This window comes from Piliocolobus tephrosceles, chromosome 19, assembly GCF_002776525.5.
Source record: "Piliocolobus tephrosceles isolate RC106 chromosome 19, ASM277652v3, whole genome shotgun sequence".
NCBI classification, from domain to species: domain Eukaryota; kingdom Metazoa; phylum Chordata; class Mammalia; order Primates; family Cercopithecidae; genus Piliocolobus; species Piliocolobus tephrosceles.
This window is the reverse complement of record NC_045452.1, coordinates 28,701,470-28,726,090: the sequence shown is the minus strand read 5'-3', so window position 1 is coordinate 28,726,090 and position 24,621 is coordinate 28,701,470. Positions and strand designations below refer to the sequence as shown.

General features: G+C 51.6%; 2 protein-coding genes across 2 annotated transcripts in view; one reads left to right on the top strand and one right to left on the bottom strand.

Annotated features, from left to right (window-relative positions):
- Positions 1-24,621, bottom strand: part of TBC1D22A (TBC1 domain family member 22A) — a 509,073-nt gene that overhangs the window by 431,974 nt on the left and 52,478 nt on the right.
- Positions 17,796-24,621, top strand: part of LOC111549161 (uroplakin-3a) — an 8,406-nt gene continuing 1,580 nt past the window's right edge. The window contains exons 1-4 of the mRNA XM_031934648.1: positions 17,796-17,847; positions 18,726-18,881; positions 20,005-20,284; positions 22,482-22,564. Of these exons, the coding sequence (XP_031790508.1) occupies positions 17,796-17,847; positions 18,726-18,881; positions 20,005-20,284; positions 22,482-22,564 (571 nt within the window). The remainder of the gene's footprint in view (positions 17,848-18,725; positions 18,882-20,004; positions 20,285-22,481; positions 22,565-24,621) is intronic.

Sequence of the window (24,621 nt, the reverse complement as noted above, 5' to 3'; positions counted from 1 at the left end):
GGGAGGTGGAGTTTGCAGTGAGCTGAGATCACACCACTGCACTCCAGTCTGGGTGACAGAGCAATACTCTGTGTCAAAATAAATAAATAAATTAATTAATTAATTTGGAGGAGTCTAGAAAATGCATCACAGACCTAAATGGAAGAATTAAAACTGAAACTTTTACATGAAAACAGCAGAAAATCTTAGTAACCTTGAGTTAGACAGAGGTTTCTGAAATAGCACACAAAAAGCACAAACTATAAAAGGAATAATTGATAAATTGAACTTTATCCAAATTAAAAATTGTTGATTTTTGCAAAGCATACATCCAACAAAGGACTTGTATCTATAACAGTTTCTCAGCCTTCTTCCATTCCCTTCCTCGTCCAAGGAATATTTTTAGACAATCCTTCCTAATCACCCCCATGATAATTGAATACACAGGTACCTGTTTATGTATTGTGAGTTTATTGTGCTTTGTACATAAAGAGCACAGTTTTTTTCACTTCACAAGAACCACTTTTTTTCCCATTGGGGGCAATTTTGCCTCCATTGAAAATGCATGATCCAGCCAGGTGCAGTGGTACGTGCTGGTTATAATCCCAGCACTTTCAGAGGCAAAGGCAGAGGCAGGGAGATCACTTGAGTCCAGGAGTTTGAGACCAATCTGGACAACATGGCGAAACCCTGTATCTACAAAAAAGTACAAAAACTAGCCGGGTGTGGTGGTGCATGCCTATGGCCCCAGCTACCCAGGAGGCTGTGGTGGGAAGATCACCTGAGCCCTGAAGGTTGAGGCTGCGATGAGCCACTGCACTCCAGCCTGGGCAACAGAATGAGACGCTGTCAAAAAGAAGAAGAAGGAGAAGGAGAAGGAGACGAGGAGGAGGAGGAGGAGGAGGACAAGGAAGAATACGATGAAGACGAAGATGAAGACGAAGAAGAAGAAAGGAGGAGGAAGAAGAAACATGATCTAGAATATAAAAAGAACTCTTACTAGTAAACGACAACTCATTTTTTTTTCTTTTTTTTTTTGAGATGGAGTCTTACTCTGTCGCCCAGGCTGGAGTGCAGTGGCCAGATCTCAGCTCACTGCAAGCTCCGCCTCCCGGGTTTCCGCCATTCTCCTGTCTCAGCCTCCCAAGTAGCTGGGACTACAGGCGCCCGCCACCTCACCCGGCTAGTTTTTTGTATTTTTTAGTAGAGACGGGGTTTCACCGTGTTAGCCAGGATGGTCTCGATCTCCTGACCTCGTGATCCGCCCATCTCAGCCTCCCAAAGTGCTGGGATTACAGGCTTGAGCCACCGCACCCGGCCCTCATTTTTTTTTTAATGGGCAGAAGATTTGAATAAACTTTTCACCAATTAAGGTATACAGATGACAGACATGAAAAGAAGTTCAAAACCATGAGTTCCAGCTGGGCGTGGTGGCTCACACCTGTAATCCCAGCACTTTGGGAGGCCGATGTGGGAAGATCACGAGGTCAGGAGTTTGAGACCAGCCCAGCCAACATGGTGAAACCCTGTCTCTACTAAAAATACAAAAATTAGCCTGGTGTGATGGTGCACGCCTATAATCCCAGCTACTTGGGAGGTTGAAGCAGGAGAACTGCTTGAACCCAGGAGGCAGAGGTTGCTGAGAGTCAAGATCACACCACTGTACTCCAGCCTGGGTGACATAACAAGACTGTTTCAAAAACAACAACAACAACAACAACAACAACAAACCATGAGTCCCAGCCGGGTGCGGTGGCTCATGCCTGTAATCTCAGCAGTTTGGGAGGGTGAGGCGGGTGGATCACCTGAGTTCAGGAGTTCAAGACCAGCCTGGCCAACATAGAGAAATCCCATGTCTACTAAAAATACAAAATTAGCTGGGCGTGGTGGTGCATGCCTGTAATCCCAGCTACTTGGGAGACTGAGGCAGGAGAATTGCTTGAACCTAGGAGACGGAGGTTGCAGTGAGCCAAGATCATGCCATTGCACTCTAGCCTAGGCAACAAGAACGATACTCCGTCTCAAAAAAAAAAAAAAAAGAGTCACTAGGGAACGAGATGTTACAATGAGACACCACTATACACATACTAGAATGGCCAAAATGAAGAAGACTGAACATTCCAAGTGTTGGCGAGGATGTGGAGGAACTGGAATTCTCATGCGCTGCTGGTGGGAATGTAAATGGACACCCACTGAAAAACAATTTGGCAGTTTCTTAAAAAGTTGAACACATGCCTGCCACATGGCCCAGCCATTGTGCTGTTAGGTATTTACCCAACTGAAGCCAGAGCACATGTCCACATGGAGACTTGAACAGGAAGGTTCATAGCAGCTTTAGAGCTAACATTTTAAAAGTGCTCATCGACAGGTGAATGGATCAGCTGACTGCATATCCAGTTGCATATCCTACAATTGAATACTACTCAGCAATAAAAAGGAATGAACTATTAATGTCATCTAAGCAAATGGATGAACCTCAAAATAGTTATACTGAGTGAAAGAAGCCAGACCAAAAAAGAACACATTATGATTCTACTTGCATGAAATTCTGAAAATTGCAATCTCATCTATAGTGGCAGAAGCAGACCAGTGGTTGCTTGGGGGTGGAATGGGGGGTGGGGTGGAGTAGAGAGGAGCGGGGATGAAGAGAGAATGGATTACAAAGAGACAGGGGCACAGTTTTTTTTTCCTTTCTTTTTTCTTTTCTTTTCTTTTTTTTTTTTTTGTTCCAGGCTGGAGTGCAGCAGTGCGATCTCGGCTCACTGCAACCTCTGCCTCCTAGATTCAAACAATTCTCCTGCCTCAGTCTCCTGAGTAGCTGGGACTACAGGTACACGCCACCACACCGGCTAGTTTTTGTATTTTTAGTAGAGACGGGGTTTCGCCATGTTGGCCAGGCTGGTTTCAAACTCCTGACCTCAGGTGATCCACCTGCCTCGGCCTCCCAAAGTGCTAGGATTACAGGCATGAGCCACCGCAGCCAGCCAGGGGCACACTTTTGGGAGTGATGGAAATGGTCATTATCTTACTGTGGTGATGGATTCACAGAATATACATCTATATGTCAAAACTCATCAAATTGTATACTTCAGATATGTGTGACTTATTTTATTTTATTATTTTATTTTGAGACAGGGTCTTGCTTTGCCATCCAGGCTGGAGTGCAGTGGCACTATCACAGCTCACTGTAGCCTTGAACTCCAGGGCTCAAGCAATCTTCCTGCCTCAGCCTCCTCAGTAGGTGGGATTACAGGCACGCGCCACCACACCCAGCTAATCTTTTATTTTTATAGAGATGAGGTCTCACTATGTTGCCCAGGCTGGTCTTGAACTCCTGGGCTCAAATGATCCTCCTGCCCGTGTCCACGCATGGTCCTTCCCTCTGCCGCACACAGAGGAAGGACCCGGGGCAAGAGGATCTGCGGGTACTGAGTGGAGGAGCCTAGGAAAGAGGAGGCCCGAGGCAGGGGGTGGAGGGGACAAGGTGCATGCCCCGCCACTGCTGGGCTTCCCGTCCCCCTCTCCCTCCCCGCCAGCCTGCAGCCTTCCAACCTCTGCCCCTGCCCCTGCCCCTCCGCTCAGCCCTTCCCCCAGCTCCAGAACCGTCCCGGGCGCCCCGGCCCCCCCCCCGCCCCCCCCCCCCCCCCCCCCCCCCCCCTCTTGCTGACCTCATCACCCAGCCCTCGCCCCTCCCTCCTCCTGACAGCCGCTGGTGCGGTTCCCTCTACCTGGAAGATCTTCCCAGTCTCCGCAACCTCCCTGTGTCCCCTCCTCCAGGTCCACCGCACAGACACCCCCTTCTGGTGAGGCCACCGATGCAAGCCCCGCCTCCATCCCTTCACCCCTCAACCGCCCCCATTCCCCCTCGCCCGCCCCATCTCCTGCCCTCGTCTCTCCCAGCACAGCACAGCGCGGCGGGTTTGCTGGCTGCGTCCCCGCTGAAAGGCGACCCCGGGAGCACAGGCTTCTGCCCCGTCCTGATGTCCCCAGCAGCGCCGGGCCCGCAGCAGCGCTCGCTGGGTTTTTGTTGCACCTTTGAGAGGGAAAGGAGCTCGGTGTCCCCTGCAGCCCCTGGAAGTGAGGCGAAGGAGGCCAGGATGGAGTTGGGTGGGCACCCGCCGTGTGGTCGTCCCTGGATCGTGGAGGTCGCGGGCCCTGAGCGCTAGTCCCTGGGCGGGACCCTCCCTCCATTATAAAAATAATAATAAAGCAAAAGCATCTCGCGACTGCGCTGCTATAAAGGCAAATGTATCGAAATTATACGCGAAAACAATTGCTTCCCCCTGAGAGGGCATTCTTCTGATGCTAATAGAAATTGGGGGAGTCAGCCTTGCGTTGGGCGCGGCACCGCCCCCTCCCCGGCCAAACCGCCCGCGCTGCGCCGCCAGGGGGCGCCCGACACCAACGCGAGGCTCCCCGCGCCAGCGGGGCGGGGCAAAGAGGAGGTGGGGGCGGGGCCTGTGTAAGCGGCGGGGGGGGGGCGCGGGGGCGGGGGCGCGGGGGCGGGGGCGCGACGCCGCGATCCACAGCCAGGACCCTGCTCTCCCGGCCCCGGCCCACCCTTGCGGTCCCGGCTGCACCCAAACCCAATTCCCTGCAATTCTCACCGCTAGGCGAAGTGCTTACTGTTCCTTCCCCCGGGAACACGGGGCATCTCTTCCCCGTTCAAGACCCAGTCGAGGCACCACCGCCTCCAACAAGCCTTCCCGAGCCTCGTGCTGAACCAGGCACCTTCTTTGGGCTCCTACAGGTTCCCTGGCCACACTGTCACTCTGTATTCTTCTCTTAGGATAGTAGACAGTGAGTCCCCTGGCCGGGATGGGGCTGGGTTACCCACGATCCTAGAATGAGCACGTGGTGAATGGGTTTCAGGTGAATAAATCTGGGAGCCAGGAGCCCCAGGCAGCTGACTCAGATAATCCATGGTAGAAGTCCTGTCCCCCACCCACCCTTGCTTAGCGCCTGGGACCACAAATACTCAGTAAGTAACTGGGCTCCCCAGCTCCTGCCCCAACCTGTCAACCCCCACCTGTAACTTCTAGAGGGCTGAATCTTCCTCCTGCAGAACCTCAGGCTCTGAAGCTGATCCTTAGCGGGCCAGCTTCCAGCCCAGCCTTTGCACCTAACACCCTTCCCTCTGTTCACAGTATCTGTTACCTTGTTCAGTTGGGGTGGGGGATCGTTTGTGAGACTTGTTTTCAAATTGTGAGCAATAATAAAGTACTTAAAGATTTGGGAGGCCGAGGCGGGTCAGGAGATCGAGACCATCCTGGCTAACACGGTGAAACCCCGTCTCTACTGAAAATGCAAATACAAAAATAAAATTAGCCGGGCGTGGTGGCGGGCGTCTGTAGTCCCTGAGGCAGGAGAATGGCGTGAACCTGGGAGGTGGAGCTTGCAGTGAGCCGGGATCACCCTACTGCACTCCAACCTGGGTGACAGAGCAAGACTCTGCCTCAAAAAAAAAAATTTTTTTTGGAAAACCATTTTCTTACGAATAATAGAGAATACAGTTATCCCTGTAGTAATCTGTCTTACTCATTTGCAACCTTGCAGACTCGGTGGTTTCAAAAAGTCTTGCAAATACTCAGCCTTTCATTCCCCAGGTTCCTGCGCTGGCATCAGGCTCCGACTGACCAGTTCAGGCACAGACGAAGCAGAGTGCCTGGGTTTAAATTCCAGCTCCACTCTCCATGGCTGTGTGACCTTAGGTAAACTACTCAGCCTCTCTGTGCATCAATTTCTTCATGTATAAAGTGGGATGGTGATGTCAGAGCCACCCCTGGGATTCTCAGGATGATTCAGGAAACTGCCTGTGGTGCACTCAGGAGGGTGTGGGCCATAGAGGAAGCGCTTGGTAGGGGTTAGTAGTGAGCACTGCTATTAGGCCTTCAGGGTCGCTGTCACATGCTCAGGGAAGTGGGGAAGAAAGGAGCGAAGCTTGCCTGGCCTCAGGACGGCACTGCATGAAGCCCCTGAGACCCTCTTTTCTCACACTCCTCTCACGTAACCCTGGCCGCACGTGGGGACGCACCTGTGTTTGTTCTCTCCCCCATCTTCCTGACTGAGAACTCCTGGAGGGAGGACAGGGCTGAATTGTTGGGGGCAGGGGAGAATGTGGCTGCCCTTCTCTCCTGGGAGAGAACTCTTCACTCTGGGGTGGCAGTCAAGGTCCTGACTTGAGGAAGCGGGAGCTCCGTGTGTTGGCTGAGTGAATGAATGAATGAATGAATGAATGCATATGCCAGGGGCAGTGTCACACAGTGGCTAAGGACAGGGGCATCGGCTTCCAACAGCCTCAGATTCAAATTCTGGCTCACCCACTTGCAGTCATGGGGACCCTACTACCTGACTGGTCTGTACCCTGGCATCCTACTCTGCACTGCCCACCCTGTGCCCAATATCTGGATGTTTGTGTCTGCTTTAAATCCATCCACTGAAGCCCCAAGTGCCTGTATTTGGAGATAGATCCTATAAGGAGGTAGTTAAGGTTCAATGAGGTCACGAGGGTGGGGCCATCATGATGGGATTAGTGCCCTCATTAGGGAGAGCTTGTGCTCTCTCTCTCTCGCTCCCTCTTTTTTTTTTTTTTCTGAGACGGAGTCTCACTGTGTCACCCAGGCTGACTGCAGTGGTGCAATCTTGGCTCACCACAACCTCTGCTTCTTGGGTTCAAGCAATTCTCCTGCCTCAGCCTCCCAAGTAGCTGGGACTACAGGCATGTACCATCATGCCTGGCTAATGTTCTTTTGAATTTTTAGTGGAGAAGGGGGTCTCACTATGTTGCCCAGGCTGGTCTTGAACCCCTGAGCTCAAGTGATCCTCCCACCTCAGCCTCCTAAAGTGCTGGGATTACAGGCATGAGCCACCAAACCCAGCCAAAAACTGAATTTTGAAATTTAATGTTAATTAACGTTAAACAGGCACAGTTGTCTAGCGGCTATAGTATGAGACAGTGCAGGCCTAGAGAAAGGAGAAGCTTGGCCACACAGACTGATTTGAAGGGCAGTGAGAGATCAGCTTCTTCCCAAAAGACACCCCCTGCCCCGCCCCTTGGTGTGCTTCATGCATCAGTGTGGGTTGTCTGAAGCGAGGTTCCACTAAACAAGCAAATGCCCAGCATTCAGTCACCAAGCGCTTGTGACGTGCACCGCCCCATTTGATCTTCACAATTGGGTATTGTTGTGTGCATTATCTTATTTAATCCTAAGAGCTATCAGCAAGGGAGAGGTTGTTATCGTTTTCATTTGGTCTTAGCCAAAAGGTTGAGAAGCGATGGTTATCATTTTCACATGTGGATACAGTGCAGCGAGGCAAAGTGCCCCGCCCAGAACCACAGAGGCAAGTCCTTTGGGTTTAACCTTCATGCCTCCCAGCCTCCCCAGGAAACCGCCCGGGACAGCTGGAGGCACGCACAGCCCATGTGAGCAAGTTTGTTAGGACTTGAAGGCTGGTGGTTGTTAGGGGTTGAGTGGGGACAAGGACAGGGAACTAGTTCTGGAGCTGGGGTTTCTGGCAGAATGTTCCAAAAATAGGAACTAGCAGCCAAAGGACAATGTCAGAAACGACCAAGTCAGAAGTGGTCTGTGTCTGAGCTGGGAGAGGCGGCAGAGAGGATTGTGCTTTGATACACATTTGTGTAAATAAGCATGCCTGTTTTGTAGATGGGGAAGCTGGGGCAGAAATGGTGCAAACACACAGGTTTTAAGCCTATCCTGGACAGACATGGTGGCTCATGCTTATAATCCCAACACTTTGGGAGGCCAAAGTGGGAAGCTTGCTTGAAGCTAGGAGTTCAAGACCAGCCTGGGCAATAAAGCAAGACCCCATGGTGTGCGCCTGTAGTCCCACCTACTAAGAGACTGAGGCGAGAGGATCACTTGAGCCCAGAAGGTCGAGGCTGGAGTTATGTTTGGGCCACTGCACCCCAGCCTGGGTGACAGAGCAAGACCCTGCCTCCAAAAAAATAAAATAGGCCAGCCCTGCTGGGGCCGTGCTGGTGGCTGGACTCTGAGCTTCCCTCTGAGCCTTGGTCTTTCCTCACCAAAACCACTTGGGGGTGGAACTGACTCACATAGAGGCCCCTGCAGCTGATCGGGCAGTGCCTGGGATGGACCAGGCAGGAGGAAGGTGGGCAACAGTAAAAATACACTGAGGCCTAGAGTCCAGGCTCCTAGTGTGCAGCCATCACTGGGGCCTAGGAGTGCCCACCCCAGCCCTCCATCCACAAGAACTGAAACTGGACTCAGGGTATCACAGCATCCATTCAATTTTTGGCTGGGTCCAGTGGCTCATGCCTATAATCCCAGCACTTTGGAAGGCCAAGGTGGGAGGATCACTTGAGCTCAGGAGTTCAAGACCAGCTAGGGCAACATAGTGAGACTCCCTTCTCTACTAAAAGAATGTATCTGGGTCGGGTGCAGTGGCTCACACCTGTAATCCCAGCACTTCGGGAGGCCGAGGCAGGTGGATCACGAGGTCAGGAGATCAAGACCATCCTGGCTAACATGGTGAAACCCCGTCTCTACTAAAAAATACGAAAAAATTTGCTGGATGTGGGCAGGCACCTGTAGTCCCAGCTACTCAGGAGGCTGAGGCAGGAGAATGGCGTGAACTCGGGAGGCAGAGCTTGCAGTGAGCCGAAATCGCACCACTGCACTCCAGGCTGGGAGACACAGTGAGACTCCGTCTCAAAAAAAAAAAAAAAAAAAAAAAGAACGTATCCAGAGATCTGGCAGGAGATTCAGGGAAAATCACTGCGGCACTGTAACCCCATTTTCTTCCTCTGTAAAGTAGGGGTGGCATGGATGGTCTCCTTGAGTTGCTACAGGGTTGAAGGGGCACCGCTTGGGAGCTGTGAGGTGCTCCTGCTTCCACACAGGGCCTGCACGAATCTTCCTGGCTCTGACCCCTGACCCAAGACTGGCTCAGGATGAGGGGTCAGTGGTCTGCACGGTGGAGGGAGAGAAATTTTGAGCCAACAGACTCTGTTCAGGGGACAGGAAAGGCCCTCATCCCTGCTGGCTTCCAGATCTCCCAGGTAAGGAGAAATTAATGTTTGATCCAAGCTTCATTCCAGAGACGGATGAACCAGTGTACTACTGCTGACTGAGAGGACACCCTACCCTTGCCATCGCACCTCACTGCCCTTTAGACTTGACACAGGACTTCTCCTGGGCCCCATCGGTCCCATTGTCTCAGGCCCCTGTGCTCAGCATGGAACCGGGCAGCCGGGGTTTGGCCAGGCACGGTGGCTCACGCCTGTAATCCCAGCACTTTGGGAGGCTGAGGCAGGCGGATCACCTGAGGTCAGGAGTTCGAGACCAGCCTGGCCAACATGGAGAAACCCCGTCTCTATTAAAAATACAAAAAATTAGCTGGGTGTGGTGGTGCACACCTGTAATCCCAGCTACTCAGGAGGCTGAGGCAGGAGAATTTCTTGAACCCAGGAGACAGAGGTTTGGAGTGAGCCGAGATCGCACCATTGCACTCTAGCCTGGGCAACTGAGCCAGACTCCTTCTGAAACAAACAAACAAATAAATAAATAAATAGGCCGGGCGCGGTGGCTCACGCCTGTAATCCCAGCACTTTGGGAGGCCGAGGTGGGTGGATCACAAGGTCAGGAGATCGAGACCACGGTGAAACCCCGTCTCTACTAAAAATACAAAAAAAATTAGCCAGGCACGGTGGCGGGCGCCTGTAAGTTCCAGCTACTCGGGAGGCTGAGGCAGGAGAATGGCGTAAACCCGGGAGGCAGAGCTTGCAGTGAGCCAAGATCGCGCCACCGCACTCCAGCCTGGGGAACAGAGCGAGACTCCGTCTCAAATAAATAAATAAATAAATAAATAAATAAATAAATAAATAACAAGAGGAGGTTGGTGGGCTGGGTGTGGTAGCTCACACCTGTAATCCCAGCACTTTGGGAGACTGAGGTGGGGGGGATTGCGTGAGGTCAGAAGTTCAAGACCAGCCTGGGAAACAAAGTGAGATCCTGTCTCTAGAAAAAATTTAAAAATAAGCCAGGTGGCGGCCAGGCGCAGTGGCTCACACCTGTAATCCCAGCACTTTGGGAGGCCAGGGCAGGTGGACGACAAGGTCAGGAGTTCAAGACCAGCCTGGCCAAGTGGTGAAACCCTGTCTCTACAAAAAAAAAAAAAAAGCCACGTGTGGTGACACATGCCTGTGATCCAAGCTTTCTGGGAGGCTGAGACAGGAGGATCACTTGAGCCCAGGAGCGGCAGGCTGCAGTGAGCTATGATTGTGCCACTGGACTCCAGCCTGGGCAACAGAGAGAGACCCTGTCTCTTAACACACACACACACACACGCACACACACACACACACACACACACACGAAAGCCCACGCGAGGACACAGGGAGAAGACTGCCATCTGCAAGCCAGGAAGAGAGGGCTCAGAAAGAACCCTTGATCTTGATTAGCCAGCACCTTGATCTTAGACTTCCAGTCTCTGGAACTGTGAGAACGTGAATTTCTGTGTAAGCTGCCCCGTCTGCCTTACTCATTACAGCAACCCTGGAACACGAATGCACTGTGCCAGGCAGCAGTGGTAGCATCAGAATGGAAGAGGTGGGTTCCAGAGTCACTGGGAAGAGCCGTGTGCCCAGCACATAGTAGGCACTCAACAAACACCTGTTGAGTAAGTTTGGATTCTATGTGAGAGGTGCCTGAAAGGAAAGAGATGGCCCGGAGGAGACAAGACTAGCCCAACAGAGCCCAGGGCGGGGGGTGACGCCTGGGGACTGTGGGGGACCCTGCTGCTGCCCACCACCCCAGTCACAGGGCTCATTCGCACCCACGACTGCACTTCATCCCACCCTTCTGCAAGGGGCCCCCTGGAGTATCCCCATCTTCCTGAAAAAGAAACCGAAGGTAAGGACCACCGCAGTGCGAATCAGAGCCAGGGCTGAACGCAGCTCTTCAGAGAGTCCTGTCAGGTGCGGCCCCTTGGGGTCACCAGGGAGGGCATGTTCTGCAGGACAGGCAGCTGGAAATGTGGGTCTGGAGCTTGGGAGACAGGTGGGGGCCCCTTAGAGCAAAGTGAGCATCCTCATCACGGAGCGAGGATAGACGGGTGAGCACCAGGCGGGGACTTGGGTTTCTCCACTGGGGTTTTGGTTTCTTGTTGTCTTAAATTGACTGAATCTCTGGTCGGGCACGATGGTTCACACCTGTAATCCCAGCACTTTGGGAGGCTGAGGCAGGTGGATCACCTGAGGTCAGGAGTTCGAGACCAGTGTGGCCAACATGGTAAAACGCCATCTCTACTAAAAAAAAAAAAAAAAAAAAAAAATACAAAAACCAGCTGGGTGTGGTGGCACGTGCCTGTAATTCCAGCTATGCTGGGGGCTGAGGCAGGAGAATCGCTTGAACCCGAAAGACAGAGGTTGCAGTGGGTCGAGATCGCCCCACTGTACTTCAGCCTGGGCAACAGAGTGAGACTCCATCTCCAAATAAATAAATACAGTGACTGAATCTCAAAGCACTGAAAAGCTTGGCTTCCGCAGACCTGGGACAGAGCCTCCACACTGAAAGCCAGCACTTGCTGCGGTGGGATTCCTGCAACTTCTCTGACTTCTAAAGGAAGGAGTCATGGAAACCAACCTCTTCAGTGTTTGGAGAGACATTTCTGGGTCAAGAATTTCCAGCCCATAAATTCCCCGTGCTTCAGATTCAAAGGAGGTCTGCAAAGGGCTGGGCTTTGCTTAACCTTTCACGTCGCAAAACTTCCTGCTTCTCTGGCCTCGGACAAACATGTGCTCCAGGCCAGGGTTCAGAAGGATGGTCTGATGGATCTAGATATATAAATGACCTCAAGTCAGACTGAAGCTGAGTGCTCTAGAAGTGGCCTGATCAAAAAGGAAACATTAAAAAATTTTTTTTTTTAACTTTGGGCTGGGCACAGTGGCTCATGCCTGTAATCCTAGCACTTTGGAGGCCAATGCAGGAGGATCAATTGAGCCTAGGAGTTTCAGACTAGCCTGGAAAACATGGTGAAATCCCACCTCTATAAAAATACAAAAATTAACTGGGTGTGGTCGCCCCTGCCTGTAGTCCCAGCTACTAGAAAGGCTGAGGTGGGACGATCGCTTGAGCCCAGGGAGGTCGAGGCTGCAGTGACCAGGGATCGTGCCACCGCACTCCAGCCTGGGCAATGCAGAGAGATCCTGTCTCAAAAAAATAAATAAATAAATAAAATAAAAAATAAAAAGAAAAAAGAAATAAACAAACAGGAAAGTGCACGTGAAGCAGCAAGGGACACTGGCAGGTGTCAGGCCCCCTTTTTCTCCTGTTTCCCCTCCATCGACACCAGCAATGGTCTCTCCCAAGTGAATTTCCCACAGTGAGTCATTTCTCCTGTACCTCCTCCTCTTCAGAATGAGCCAGACAAAAGTCAGCAATCTTTGAAGTAGACATCTGTTTATAAATCTAAGATTTTTTTCTTTCCCAAAGTTTTGGGCCTTTGCAGATTATTGTTTTAACATTTTCCTTCAAATGTTCTCTCCATATTTGGACAAGGCAAGAGACAAGAGGAATTTTTCCTTTATGGGTTCTGGGCTGGGCCTTGAGATCAACCCTGCCGAGGCCGGGTGTGGTGGCTCACACTTGTAATCCCTGCACTTTGGGAGGCTGAGGCGTGGATCACTTGAGGGCAGAAGTTCGAGACCAGCCTGGACAACATGGTGAAACCCTGTCTCTGCTAAAAATACAAAAATTAGCCAGGTGTGGTGGTGCATGCCTGTAATCCCAGCTACTTGGGAGGCTGAGGCAGGAGAGTGGCTTGAACCTGGGAGGCGAAGGTTGCAGTAAGCTGAGATCATGCCACTGCACTCCAGCCTGGGTGACAGAACAAGACTCCATCTCAAAAAAAAAAAAAAATAAAATCAACCCTGCTGGCCTCTGATAAACTGCAGGTTCACAAACAATTGCTGAACAAGAAATGTCAGTCTATAAAAATTCTTGGAAGAAAACCGCAGCCCTGTTGCAGAGTTCCTTACCTCTGGGACATTTTCTGTGTGTTGAAGATAAGGATATGATCATCTGCTCTCTGCACGTCAGGGCTGAGATGTGATCAAACTCCCTCCCCATTTTCTAGAAGGTAAACTGACACCCAAAGAGGGAACAGTGCATTTGTGACAGAGAACAGACTCTCTTCCCCAACATTTTTACTTTGAAAAATGTCAAACCTACAGAAACATTTCAAGAACACTACAGTAATAAACATTTCAAGAACACTACCCGTACTTATTTACCAATTGCTAACATTACACTAAATTTGCTTTATCTCTTTTTCTCTCGAATCTCATATATGTGTTAGTTTCAGGTATCATGACACTTTATCCACATGCAAGCTGGGAGGATCCCTTGAGGCCAGGAGCTAGAGACCATACTGGGCAACATAGTGCGACCCCATCTCTACCAAAAAAAAAAAAAAAAATTAGGGCTGGGCATGGTGGCTCATGCCTATAATCCCAGGACTTTGGGAGGCCAAGGTGGGCAGATCACAAGGTCAGGAGTTCGAGACTATCCTGCTGAACATGGTGAAACCCTGTCTCTACTAAAAGTAAAAAAACTTAGCCAGGCGTGGTGACCGGCGCCTGTAGTCCCAGCTACTCGGGAGGCTGAGGCAGGAGAATGGTGTGAACCCGGGAGGCGGAGCTTGCAGTGAGCCGAGATTGCACCACTGCACTCCGGCCTGGGGGACACAGCGAGAATCTGTCTCAAAAAAAAAACCCAAAAAACAAACAAACGAAAACTTAGCTCAGCCTAGTGGGGCATGCCTGTAGTCCCAGGATTGCTTGAGCCCAGGAGGTCGAGGCTACAGTGAACTATGATCATGCCACTTTGAGCTGTGATTAAAGCTGTGATAACAGAGCCAGACCCTGTCTCTTAGAAAAAGGATAAAGAAAATCAACAGAAACTAATTAATCTCTGTACGACGTGGATGACATAACCCCACTTGCAGAAAAAGAATAAAACGATCTGAGTAACTACGGAGTGGGTTGTCCAGCAGTACCTCCTTAGTGGAGTACACTCTAAGAACTGGGAGGCCTGTGACAGAACCCCAAACCTCACTAGTGAGTTTGTTATTGGCGGTGGGGAGGGCGGAGCCATTCTGAAGCAACTTGGGGTTATCCTAGGATTGGTGGCACTAGCACCCAGATTCTCACTGTAGGATGAGGGAGATTTGGAATGGAGGAAGGAAAATGCTGCTGTTTTGTTATTTGTAATTAGTTATGGAAAAAAATGAATTACTATAATAAGATTTTTAAGTAAAAAAAAAGAAAGAAAGAAAAGAAAAAGGCTGGCCAGGCACAGTAGCTCACGCCTGTAATCCCAGCACTTTGGGTGGCTGAGGCAGGTGGATCACTTGAGGTCAGGAGTTCGAGACCAGCCTGGCCACAGGGCAAAAACCCATCGCTACTAAAAATACAAAAAACTTAGCCGGGCATGGTGGCATGCACCTGTAGTTCCAGCTACTCGGGTGGGTGGCTGAGGCAGGAGAATCTCTTGAACCCAGGAGGTGGAGGCTGCAGTGAGCTGAGATCACCTCATTATACTCCAGCCTGGAAAATAGAAAAAAAGTGTCAAAAAAAAAAAAAAAAGAAGGAAGGAAGGAAGGGCTAAGAAAGAAAAAAGAGAAAGAAAAGAAAAGAAAAGAAAAAGAGAAAGAAAGAGAAGAAAGAAGAAAAAGAAAAAAACTAGGTCCGCTGAGACAGACCTAGAAGCAGTAATACCCAGTTGCAAGAAACACCTTGCCACTGTTAGATTCTAAACTCCAGTCCCCAGTGAAAGGCACCAGTGCCCCTTGGAGAGATGGCTGACTCCAGAGCTGGGACAGGGAACGTCAAGAGGAGCCCGGGACATTTTATTGTGCCAGAAAGTAAAGAGGTGCTCAAAGAATGGTGGGAGCATGAAAGCAGCTAGCACAGAGCTGCTGGAAGGAGCTGCCAACAGCCAGGCCTGGGAACATTTGAGCACAAAATAAATAATGGAAGTCATAGAAGTCATACATTCAGTTTGCTTTTTTTTTTTTGAGACGGAGTCTCACTCTGTCACCCAGGCTGGAGTACAGTGGTGTGGCACGATCTCAACTCACTGCAACCTCTACCTCCTGGGTTCAAGCAATTCCCCTGCCTCAGTCTCCCAAGTAGCACTGATTAGAACTCACCATCAAGACCATGTCCTGCCCAAAAGGTTTAACTTTAATCTCATCAATAGGAAACCATCAGACAGATCCACATGGAGGGACTTTCTGCAAACCAGCTGGCCTGGATGCTTTGCAAATGTCCACATCATGAAAGACAGAAGCAAAGCAAAACAAAACAAAAGGCTGAGAACTGTCTGATGGTTTCCTATTGATGAGATTCAAGTTAAACCTTTTAGGCAGGACATGGATGTCCAAGTAGCTGGAACTACAAGTGCCCGCCACCACACCCAGCTAGATTTTTTTTTTTTTTTTTTAGTAGAGACATGGTTTCACTATGTTGGCCAAGCTGGTCTTGAACTCCTGATCTCGTGATCTGCACACCTTGGCCTCCCAAAGTGCTTGGATTACAAGCGTGAGCCACCGTGTCCACCTGGGAAAGGTTTTTAGGGAACAAGGGCCAGGTGCGGTGGCTCACGCCTGTAATTCCAGCACTTTGGGAGACCAAGGCGGGCGGATCACGAGGTCAGGAAATCAGACCATCCTGGCTAACATGGTGAAACCCTGTCTCTACTAAAAAAAATACAAAAAATCAGCCGGGTGAGGTAGCCGGTGCCTGTAGTCCCAGCTACTTGAGAGGCTGAGGCAGGAGAATGGCTTGAACGCGGGAGGCGGAGCTTGCAGTGAGCCGAGATCGCGCCACTGCACTCCATTCTGGGCGACAGAGCTAGATTTCGTCTCAAAAAAAAAAAAAAAAAAAAGATTTTTAGGGAACAAGACATACATTAATCCAGAGATGCCAACTTTACCAAATGATGAAATGGAACATCCTCAGTAAGGGAACACACTGACCCCACGTGCTTCCTCCATTCTGAATTCCAAATCTCCCTCATCCTACAGTGAGAATATGGGTGCTGGTACCACCAATCCTAGGATAATCCAAAGTTATTTCAGAATGGCTCCACCCTCCCCACTGCCAATAACAAACTCACTAGTGAGGTTTGGGGTTCTGTCACAGTTCTTAGAGTGTACTCCACCAAGGAGGTACTGCTGCATAACCCAGCTCCGTAGTTACTCAGATCGTTTTATTCTTTTTTGCAAGTGGGGTTAAGTCATCCACGTCGTACAGAGATTAATTAGTTTCTGTTGATTTTCTTTATCCTTTTTCTAAGAGACAGGGTCTGGCTCTGTTATCACAACTCAAAGTGGCATGATCATAGTTCCCTGTAGTCTCGACCTCCTGGGCTCAAGCAATCCTGGGACTACAGGCATGCCCCACTAGGCTGAGCTAAGTTTATTTATTTATTTATTTTTTGGTAGACATGGGGTCTCACTATGTTGCCCAGGATGGTCTCTAGCTCCTGGCCTCAAGGGATCCTCCCACTTTGACCTCCCAAAGTGTTGGAATTACAGGCATGAGCCTCCTTACCCTGCTTCTGTTGGTTTTTCTTCTATCCTTGTTGACTTACTTTTCTTTTTTTTTGTTTTTTTCTTTTTGAGATGGAGTCTCGCTCTCCCAGGCCAGATTGCCGTAGCACTATCTCGGCTCACTGCAAGCTCCACCCCTGGGTTCATGCCATTCTCCAGCCTCAGCCTCCCGAGTAGCTGGGACTACAGGTGCCCGCCACCACGCCCGGCTAATTTTTTGTATTTTTAATGGAGACGGGGTTTCACCGTGTTAGCCAGGATGGTCTCGATCTCCTGACCTCGTGATCCACGTGCCTCGGCCTCCCAACGTGCTGGGATTACAGGCGTGAACCTCCGTGCCCTGCTTCTATTGTTTTTTCCTCTTATCCTTGTTGACTTATTTTTATTTCTTAAATGTAAAATTGATTTAAGGTGCATCCAGAGATGTGCACAGGTTCTTGTGATGGAAGGAACCACGCAGCCCAGGTGAGGAGTCCGTCACAATTTTCAAACACCCCTTTAAGAGGTAGGCATTAACACTGTGCTTCATCCCTTTGGAGGCAGCCCTGGGCTGAGCACAGGACTCCTGGGTTCCACCAGCCTCGGGGTTTCCAGGAGTCCAAGAGCGGCCAGGGGTTGAGTCCCCGTCCCCGTGCCCCTGACTACGCTCCAATACCTCCCCCGCACCCTCCCCCTGGCCTCCTGGGCCTTGGCTTGTGCCTGTGAACCAAAGGGGTCATACTGGGGTCTCTGGATAGCTCCCAGGCCTGGACTTCGTTTTCCAGGATATCACCTTTACTGGTCAACCCATTTTGTTTCACAAGAGCCCAGTGAGTGTTTGGCACGAAATAGAGCCTCCATAAATAGTTGTAGGAATTAGCGTCATTTTACAGTATGGAAACTGAGGCTCCAAGTGATAGTAACTTACCCCCAAGGTCTCATTGGTGAGAGACGTTGTGGAAGGGCTGCCCTGGCCTGAGCACACAGTAGGCGCTTTGATGCAGGCTCGGGGAGGTCCTGCCTGGTGGGATTGCGCCCTGGGGCACCGCGCACGAGTCCGGGAAGCCCCGGGCAGGGCCGTATGTAAATAGCGCGCGAGGAGGCCGCGGATTGGCCGGCCTGGGCGGGGGCGGGGCGCGCCGAGGGCCCAGGGCAGCCAGGTGCGCTGGCGGGGAGAGGTCAGGTGCCCGCGCCCGCCCGCTGGACCGCCCGCCCCGCGCTCTGGCGGCTCCTTCCGGGCGATGCCTCTGCTCTGGGTCCTGCTGGCCCTCGGCTGCCTGCGGTTCGGCTCGGGTAGGCAGGGAAGGGCAGGAGGAGGCTGAGCTCAGAGAGAGGCGGCAACTGTGTCCTGGGGCGCCCGCCGCCTGGACCCTGATTTCTGGCGCTGGGGACCCAGATACTACTATTATGAATAATAGTGATAGCCAACGTTTACGTGCGTCCTCTGGTGGGAATCCGAGGGCTCACGGATGGCTGCAGCCCTGCGATGTGTGTTGCAAGAGAGCAACATGCAGGGGGTCTGCGGGAGGGCAGAGAAGGGACTAGCCCCGGACCCATGGTGACACCTGGATGGGGGCAGATAAAGAGATATTTCGGCCAAGGAAGGCACATGGGCAAGGTCATGGAGGTGGGAGACAGCATTTGGCTGTCCTGGGAATTGCCAGTCCGTGGGACCGGCTGGAGTGTGGGATAAGGGGAGCCTGTGGAGGAAGGGGTGAGGCTGGAGGCCCAATAAAGCAAAGCCCAGAGCTTCAGGACCTCACTGCCTTTCCAGAGAGGCTGGACTTCGTCAGGGGGCGCTGGGGGACCATGGAAGGGCCAGGAGAAGGAGACAGTCAGATTTGCATGTGGTGGGGACGGTGTTACTAGGTTCCAGGTGAGGAATTTGGGATGGAGGAGGGCTGGGCCGATGGGGCGGAGAGATGCTTGGGAGGGGCAATGGAGTTCTTGGCAACTGAGTGTCTGCAGCAGGGACAAAAGGCAGCAGTTTGGCCCCACTGCCCCATTTCTGAGCAGGATGACTGGGCAGGAGCAGTGTCTGAGACAGGTTATGCAGTGGCCCAGGGGTGGGTGAAGCCCAGGGCCTGGCACACGGCAGGTGGTAACTGCAAGCAGAGTGGGTGTGGACAGTTCTGCCGGGGGTGAGTTCCCATCCTCACTGCCTCCTCCAGCTGTGAACCTGCAGCCCCAACTGGCCAGTGTGACCTTCGCCACCAACAACCCCACACTTACCACTGTGGCCTTGGAAAAGCCTCTCTGCATGTTTGACAGCTCAGAGGCCCTCACTGGCACCCACAAGGTCTACCTGTACGTCCTGGTTGACTCAGGTAAGGGTCCTGCTTCCCTCTGGCTACTCCAGAGGGGCTTTGACCTGTCTGCAGGGAGGAGGGAAGGAGGCAGGTAGAGGAACCCTCCACGCCTATAGTCGTTTCATTAAACTACCCACTCTCTTTATTAGCATGCCCTGGCTTCTACTCTGGGCCAGCCCTTGGCTGGGTGCTGCAGTCACAGACCTGTCCTTGCCTTGCAGGGACATCCATTTAGTGAGAGAAGTAATAATACCAGCAATCACTGAGTACCTACACCATACTGGGCACTTTGCACACTGTAGAGCTAATATCTACAACCGGCTTGTAAGGTAGCTATTACCAATCCCCATGACAGAGCAGGGAATCAAGGCTCAGAGGGGTGGAATAAGCCCCTGGAGCTCCCGGAGTGGGAGAGTGAATCCTGATCTCTCTAGTCCCCAAGCCCAAGGTCCTTCCTGAGGCTTCGCAAGGTGGCTCGAGGTTGGTGTTTTTGAGGCAACACCGTGGATTTGGACCTGCTGCTCTGGCCCAGCCCCCGATCCCTTCCCTGGAGGGGATCCTGAGCTTCTGAGACAAGCCAACATCAACTCTTGCATTTCTAGCAGCCAGTCATTTACAACAGCTCGTTCAGGGCCATCATTTTCTTCTTTCAGCACGTGTTTATTGACTATAAACTAAAGTGCCTGATCTCTGGGCACTGTGAGGAATTTCTCTCCTATTTCATAGAAGACTAGGGTCTGGAGAGGTAGAGTACATTGTCCAAGGTCACCCATCTAGTAAGGAGGAGACCTGGGACCTGCCTACACATTATTTCCCTTGGTCATATGACCCTCCTTTCCCATTGTACACAACAGAAAATCCAGGGCTTTCAGCAATGAAGTGACAAAGGTCTGTTGGGAATGGGGGGTTGCAGGAATGTCACAAGATAAGGCGAGAGTCAGACACAGTGCCCAAAGCAGGGAGGTGATCCTTGTCCATCTCCCACATTGCACTGGGAGGGCAGAGACTAAGCTAGCCCCATGCCTGTGACCCCAGCACAGGGCTGGGGCAGAAAGGATGATCGGGGCTTTTGATGAATAACTGAGTGAGTGCCGCTGAGCCGGAGTGGCCAGGAGCCTCACTTCCTGCACTGCCTCTGCAGCCGGCTCCAGGAATGCCTCAGTGCAAGACAGCGCCAAGACCCCACTGGACTCAACGTTCCTACAAACAGAGGGTGGGAGGACAGGTCCCTACAAAGCCATGGCCTTTGACCTGATCCCCTGCAGTGACCTGCCCAGCCTGGATGCCATTGGGGATGTGTCCCAGGCCTCACAGATCCTGAATGCATACCTGGTCAGGGTGGGCGCCAACAGGACCTGCCTGTGGGACCCCAACTTCCAGGGCCTCTGTAACCCACCCCTGTCGGCAGCCACGGAGTACAGGTGGGTGTAAACAAACTGCTACAGGAGAGCAGCGGTTCCCCAGTCCTGACAAGGGAGAGCAGGGGCAAAACAGGAGCAGCCACATTTCTCGAGAGCTCATATGCTGAGCGCATCCCAGGTTCTAGGCAGGCCACGCTGAGCCTCAAGTTCAGAAGGGCCCCTCTTGGACTGATGCTCTGCAACTACCGTCTTGAAATTATTTTTTTCTTTCTTTCTTTTTTTTTTTTTTTTTTGAGACAGAGTCTTGCCATCTCCCAAGCTGGAGTGCAGTGGCACGATCTCAGCTCACTGCAACCTCCACCTCCCAGGTTCATGCAATTCTCCTGCCTCAGCCTCCTGAGTAGCTGAGACTACAGGTGCATACCAGCACGCCCAGCTAATTTTTGGGGTTTTTAGTACAGATGGGATTTCACCATGTTGGTCAAGCTGGTCTCGAACCCCTGACCTCAAATGATCCATCTGCCTTGGCCTCCTCCACAGTGCTGGGATTACGGACGTGAGCCACCATGCCCGGCCCATCTTGAAGTTCTTAATTGTTGAACAAGGGCCCACATTTTCATTTTGCTCTGGGCCCCACAAATTATGCAGCTGGCCCTGGCCCATCTACATGTGTGGGAGTCACCCACCCAAACCCCTTTGTCTTACAGGAAAGGAAACTGTGCCAGAGAGGGAAGCTTGCCTAGTGGAAAGCTGGGGCCCAGCGTGAACAGAAACCCTACCAAAGCCTTGCCATTAGCAGCCTCAACGGAGTTTCGCTCTTGTTGCCCAAGCTGGAGTGCAATGGTGCAATCTTGGCTCACCACAACCTCCGCCTCCTGGGTTCAAGAGATTCTCCTGCTTCAGTCTCCCGAGTAGCTGGGATTACAGGCATGCGTCACCATGCCCGGCTAATTTTGTACTTTTAGTAAAGACAGGGTTTCTCCATGTTGGTCAGGCTGGTCTTGAACTCCCAACCTCAGGTGATCCGCCTGCCTTGGCCTCCCAAAATGCTGGGCTTACAGGCATGAGCCCCCGCACCTGGCCTGGGTGAGACTTCAAGGATCTTAATTTTTATTTGCGTGTTAAGCTACAGGCTGTAGATGTCTTTGTCATCAGAGCATCCATCATTTTAAAGTGACTGTGTATGAGACCTTAAGTAGGCTGTGACTATTTCGTACTGCATTGCCCAGTCTTCTTTTGTGATTAGTAATACTTGTTGCGGGGTTTCTGCACTTAAAATATAGCTCCTGTACAAGGGCAGCAGGGTTTATGATGGATATTATTCCAGGTTTTTTTTCTTTTCTTTTCTTTTTTTTTTTTTAGAGACAGGGTCTTATTCTGTGTCCAGGCTAGAGGGTAGTGATGCAATCTCAGCTCCCTGCACCCTCTGTCTCTGAGGGATCCTCTGGCCTTGGCCCCCCAAAGTGTTGGGATTACAGGTATGAGCCACTGCATCCAGCCTCAGCTTTTTTCTTTTTTCTTTCTTTCTTTTTTATTTATTTATATTTTTTTGAGACAGAGTCTTGCTCTGTCACCCAGGCTGGAGTGCAATGGCGCGATCTTGTCTCGCTGCAACCTCTGCCTCCTGGGTTCAAGCAATTCTCCCGCCTCAGCCTCCTGAGTAGCTGGGATTACAGGTGCCTGTCACCATGCCCAGCTAGTTTTTGTATTTTTAGTAGAGACGGGGTTTTGCCATGTTGGCCAGGCTGGTCCCGAACTCCTGACCTCAGGTGATCTGCCCATCTCGGCCTCCCAAAGTGTTGGGATTACAGGTGTAAACCACCACACCCAGCCTCAGCCTTTTTCTTTTTAAGTTTTCTTTATGATGCCAAGGAGTAGGCTTGGAGTAGCGGAAGGCAGAAATGCAAGGAAGACAGATGCATTAGTGCTCAGCAACGATACCATGTGTGTTACATGGAGGAAAGAAATGGAGGGGAGTTCTAAGAGGGAGCACCTAGAAGAACGGCTTCTGACTCTGAAGGCTGCATGGATGGAGGAGGTGGCAGCTACGCTGGGGAAGGGTACAGGGGGTCCTAGTGGCCAAGCTCAGCACTGTCCTGTTGCCCAGAGCCCACTCAGTAGCCGTCTATATTTCCATCTCCTGGAAGGAACCCGCCACCGTCTCCCACCCCTAGGCCATCCTATGTCCCCCCACCACCTCCCTATGGCTGGGGATCACAGGAAGCATAAAAGTCACCCTGGCTCCATCTCCTTCCAGGTTCAAGTATGTCCTGGTCAATATGTCCACGGGCTTGGTAGAAGACCAGACCCTGTGGTCGGACCCCATCCGCACCAACCAGCGTAAGTGGTGGGCCGTGGTGGGGGTGATGCTCAAGGGGACCCGAGAAGGCAGGGCCAGGCACGGCAGTGAGAACCAAGGCTCATCTGTCCTTGTGAAAGCCTCCCAGGCCAGGCGGTGATGAGTAAAATGCTCCTTAAAGCCGTTGATCCAGGCCAGGCGTGGTGGCTCACACCTGTAATCCCAGCCTTTGGGAGGCTGAGGCAGGTGGATCACGAGGTCAGGAGATCAAGACCATCCTAGCTGACCCGGTGAAACCCCCGTCTCTACTAAAAATACAAAAACAAAATTAGCCGGGCGTGGTGGGGGCACCTGTAGTTCCAGCTACACTGGAGGCTAAGGTGGGAGAATAGCATGAACCTGGGAGGCGGATCTTGCAGTGAGCCGAGATTGCGCTACTGCATTCCAGCCTGGGCGACAGAGCGAGACTCCATCTCAAAAAAAAAAAAAAAAAAAAATACAAAAATACAAAAATTAGCTGGGCATGCGGGCACGTGCCTGTAATCCCAGCTACTCGGGAGGCTGAGGCAGGAGAATAGATTGAACCAGGGAGTCGGAGGTTGCAGTGAGCCGAGATCATGCCACAGCACTCCAGCCTGGTGACAGAGCGAGACTCCGTCTCAAAAAAAAAAAAAAGGTCGTTGAACCTGGAAGTTCCTCCTTCCTCCTTTCCATCCTTGAGGGCCAGGTGTGGGAACAGATCAAGGTGGAGGCCTTGGTGGCATTTGGGCTGCGGATGGGTGTAAGTGGATCAAAGCTGGCCCATCCCTCCATCTCTCCAGCTCTTGCAGTGGGTTGGCCTCAAAGGCACGTGGAGCTGACCCAGCATTTAGGTCCTAGCCAGCCCCTTTGCTAAATCCTCATAGCAGCAAGCACTGGTGGCCAGGTGAGATGGCTCCAAGGCCTAAAACTAAGATGGCGAAGGCAGCAAGGAACCACTCTCCTTCCCTGCACTCCTACTCCTTAGCACCTGGGCAGCTTTCCTGAGGGTGGAACGCCAGGGTCCTGCCCTGTTCCTTGCTCAGCAGAGACCCAAAGTTTATACACAGAGTTGAGTCTGCTGAATGGCAGGGGTCACCCCAGGGACTTTGATGGTAATTTTGAGTGAATGATACGCTAACTTAAGACCCCCTCCCGCCACACCTTGGCCCCTAAGACGAGGCTGTCTGGCAGGATGGGTGTCAGGGGGCTGTGCATTTCACCTGCAGAGCCTCCTACCTTGCCCACGTGCAGCCCCCAGGGGCGTGGGGGGCTCCAAAAGGTTGCCTGAGGTCACACATGAGTGGGTGGTAGAAAGCCTTGTGTGTGTACATGGGTGCCTGTGCCTGTTGTGGTATGTGTGTGTGCATGTGTTTGTGTTGTGTGTGGTGTGCAGTATCCGTATAATGTGTATGTAGTTTATGGTGTGAGTGGTGCGTGAGTGTGAGAATGTGTGCGGTATGTGGTGTGTGGAGAGTATGTGAGAAATGTGGTGTGGGTGAGTGTGACAGTGTGTGGTGTATACCAGGGGTCCCCAACCCCTGGGCCACAGACCAGTACCAGTCCACCGTCTGTTAGTAACGGGGCCGCACTGCAGGAGGTGAGCATCTGCATTTGCAGTCGCTCCCTGTGGCTTGCATTACTGCCTGAGCTCCGCCTCCTGTCAGATCAGCAGTGGCATTAGAGTGTCACAGGAGTGTGAACCCTGTTGTGAACTGCGCATGCCAGGGATCAGGTTGCATGCTGCTCCTGAGAATCTAATGCCTGATGATCTGTCACTGTCTCCCATCACCCTGGATGGGACTGTCTAGTTGCAGGAAAACAAGCTCAGGGCTCCCACTGATCCTACATGATGATGAGTTGTACAGTCATTTTATTACATATGGCAATGTAATAATAATAGAAATAAAGTGCATAATAAATGGAATGTGCTTGAATCATCCTGAAACCTCCCCCAGCCCACTCCCATCTGCAGAAAACCTGTCTTCCATAAAACCGATCCCTGGTGCCAAAAAGGTTGGGGACTGCCGGTATATGTGGTGTGTGGTGGGGGTGTGTGTGTGAATATGAGGGTGTGTGT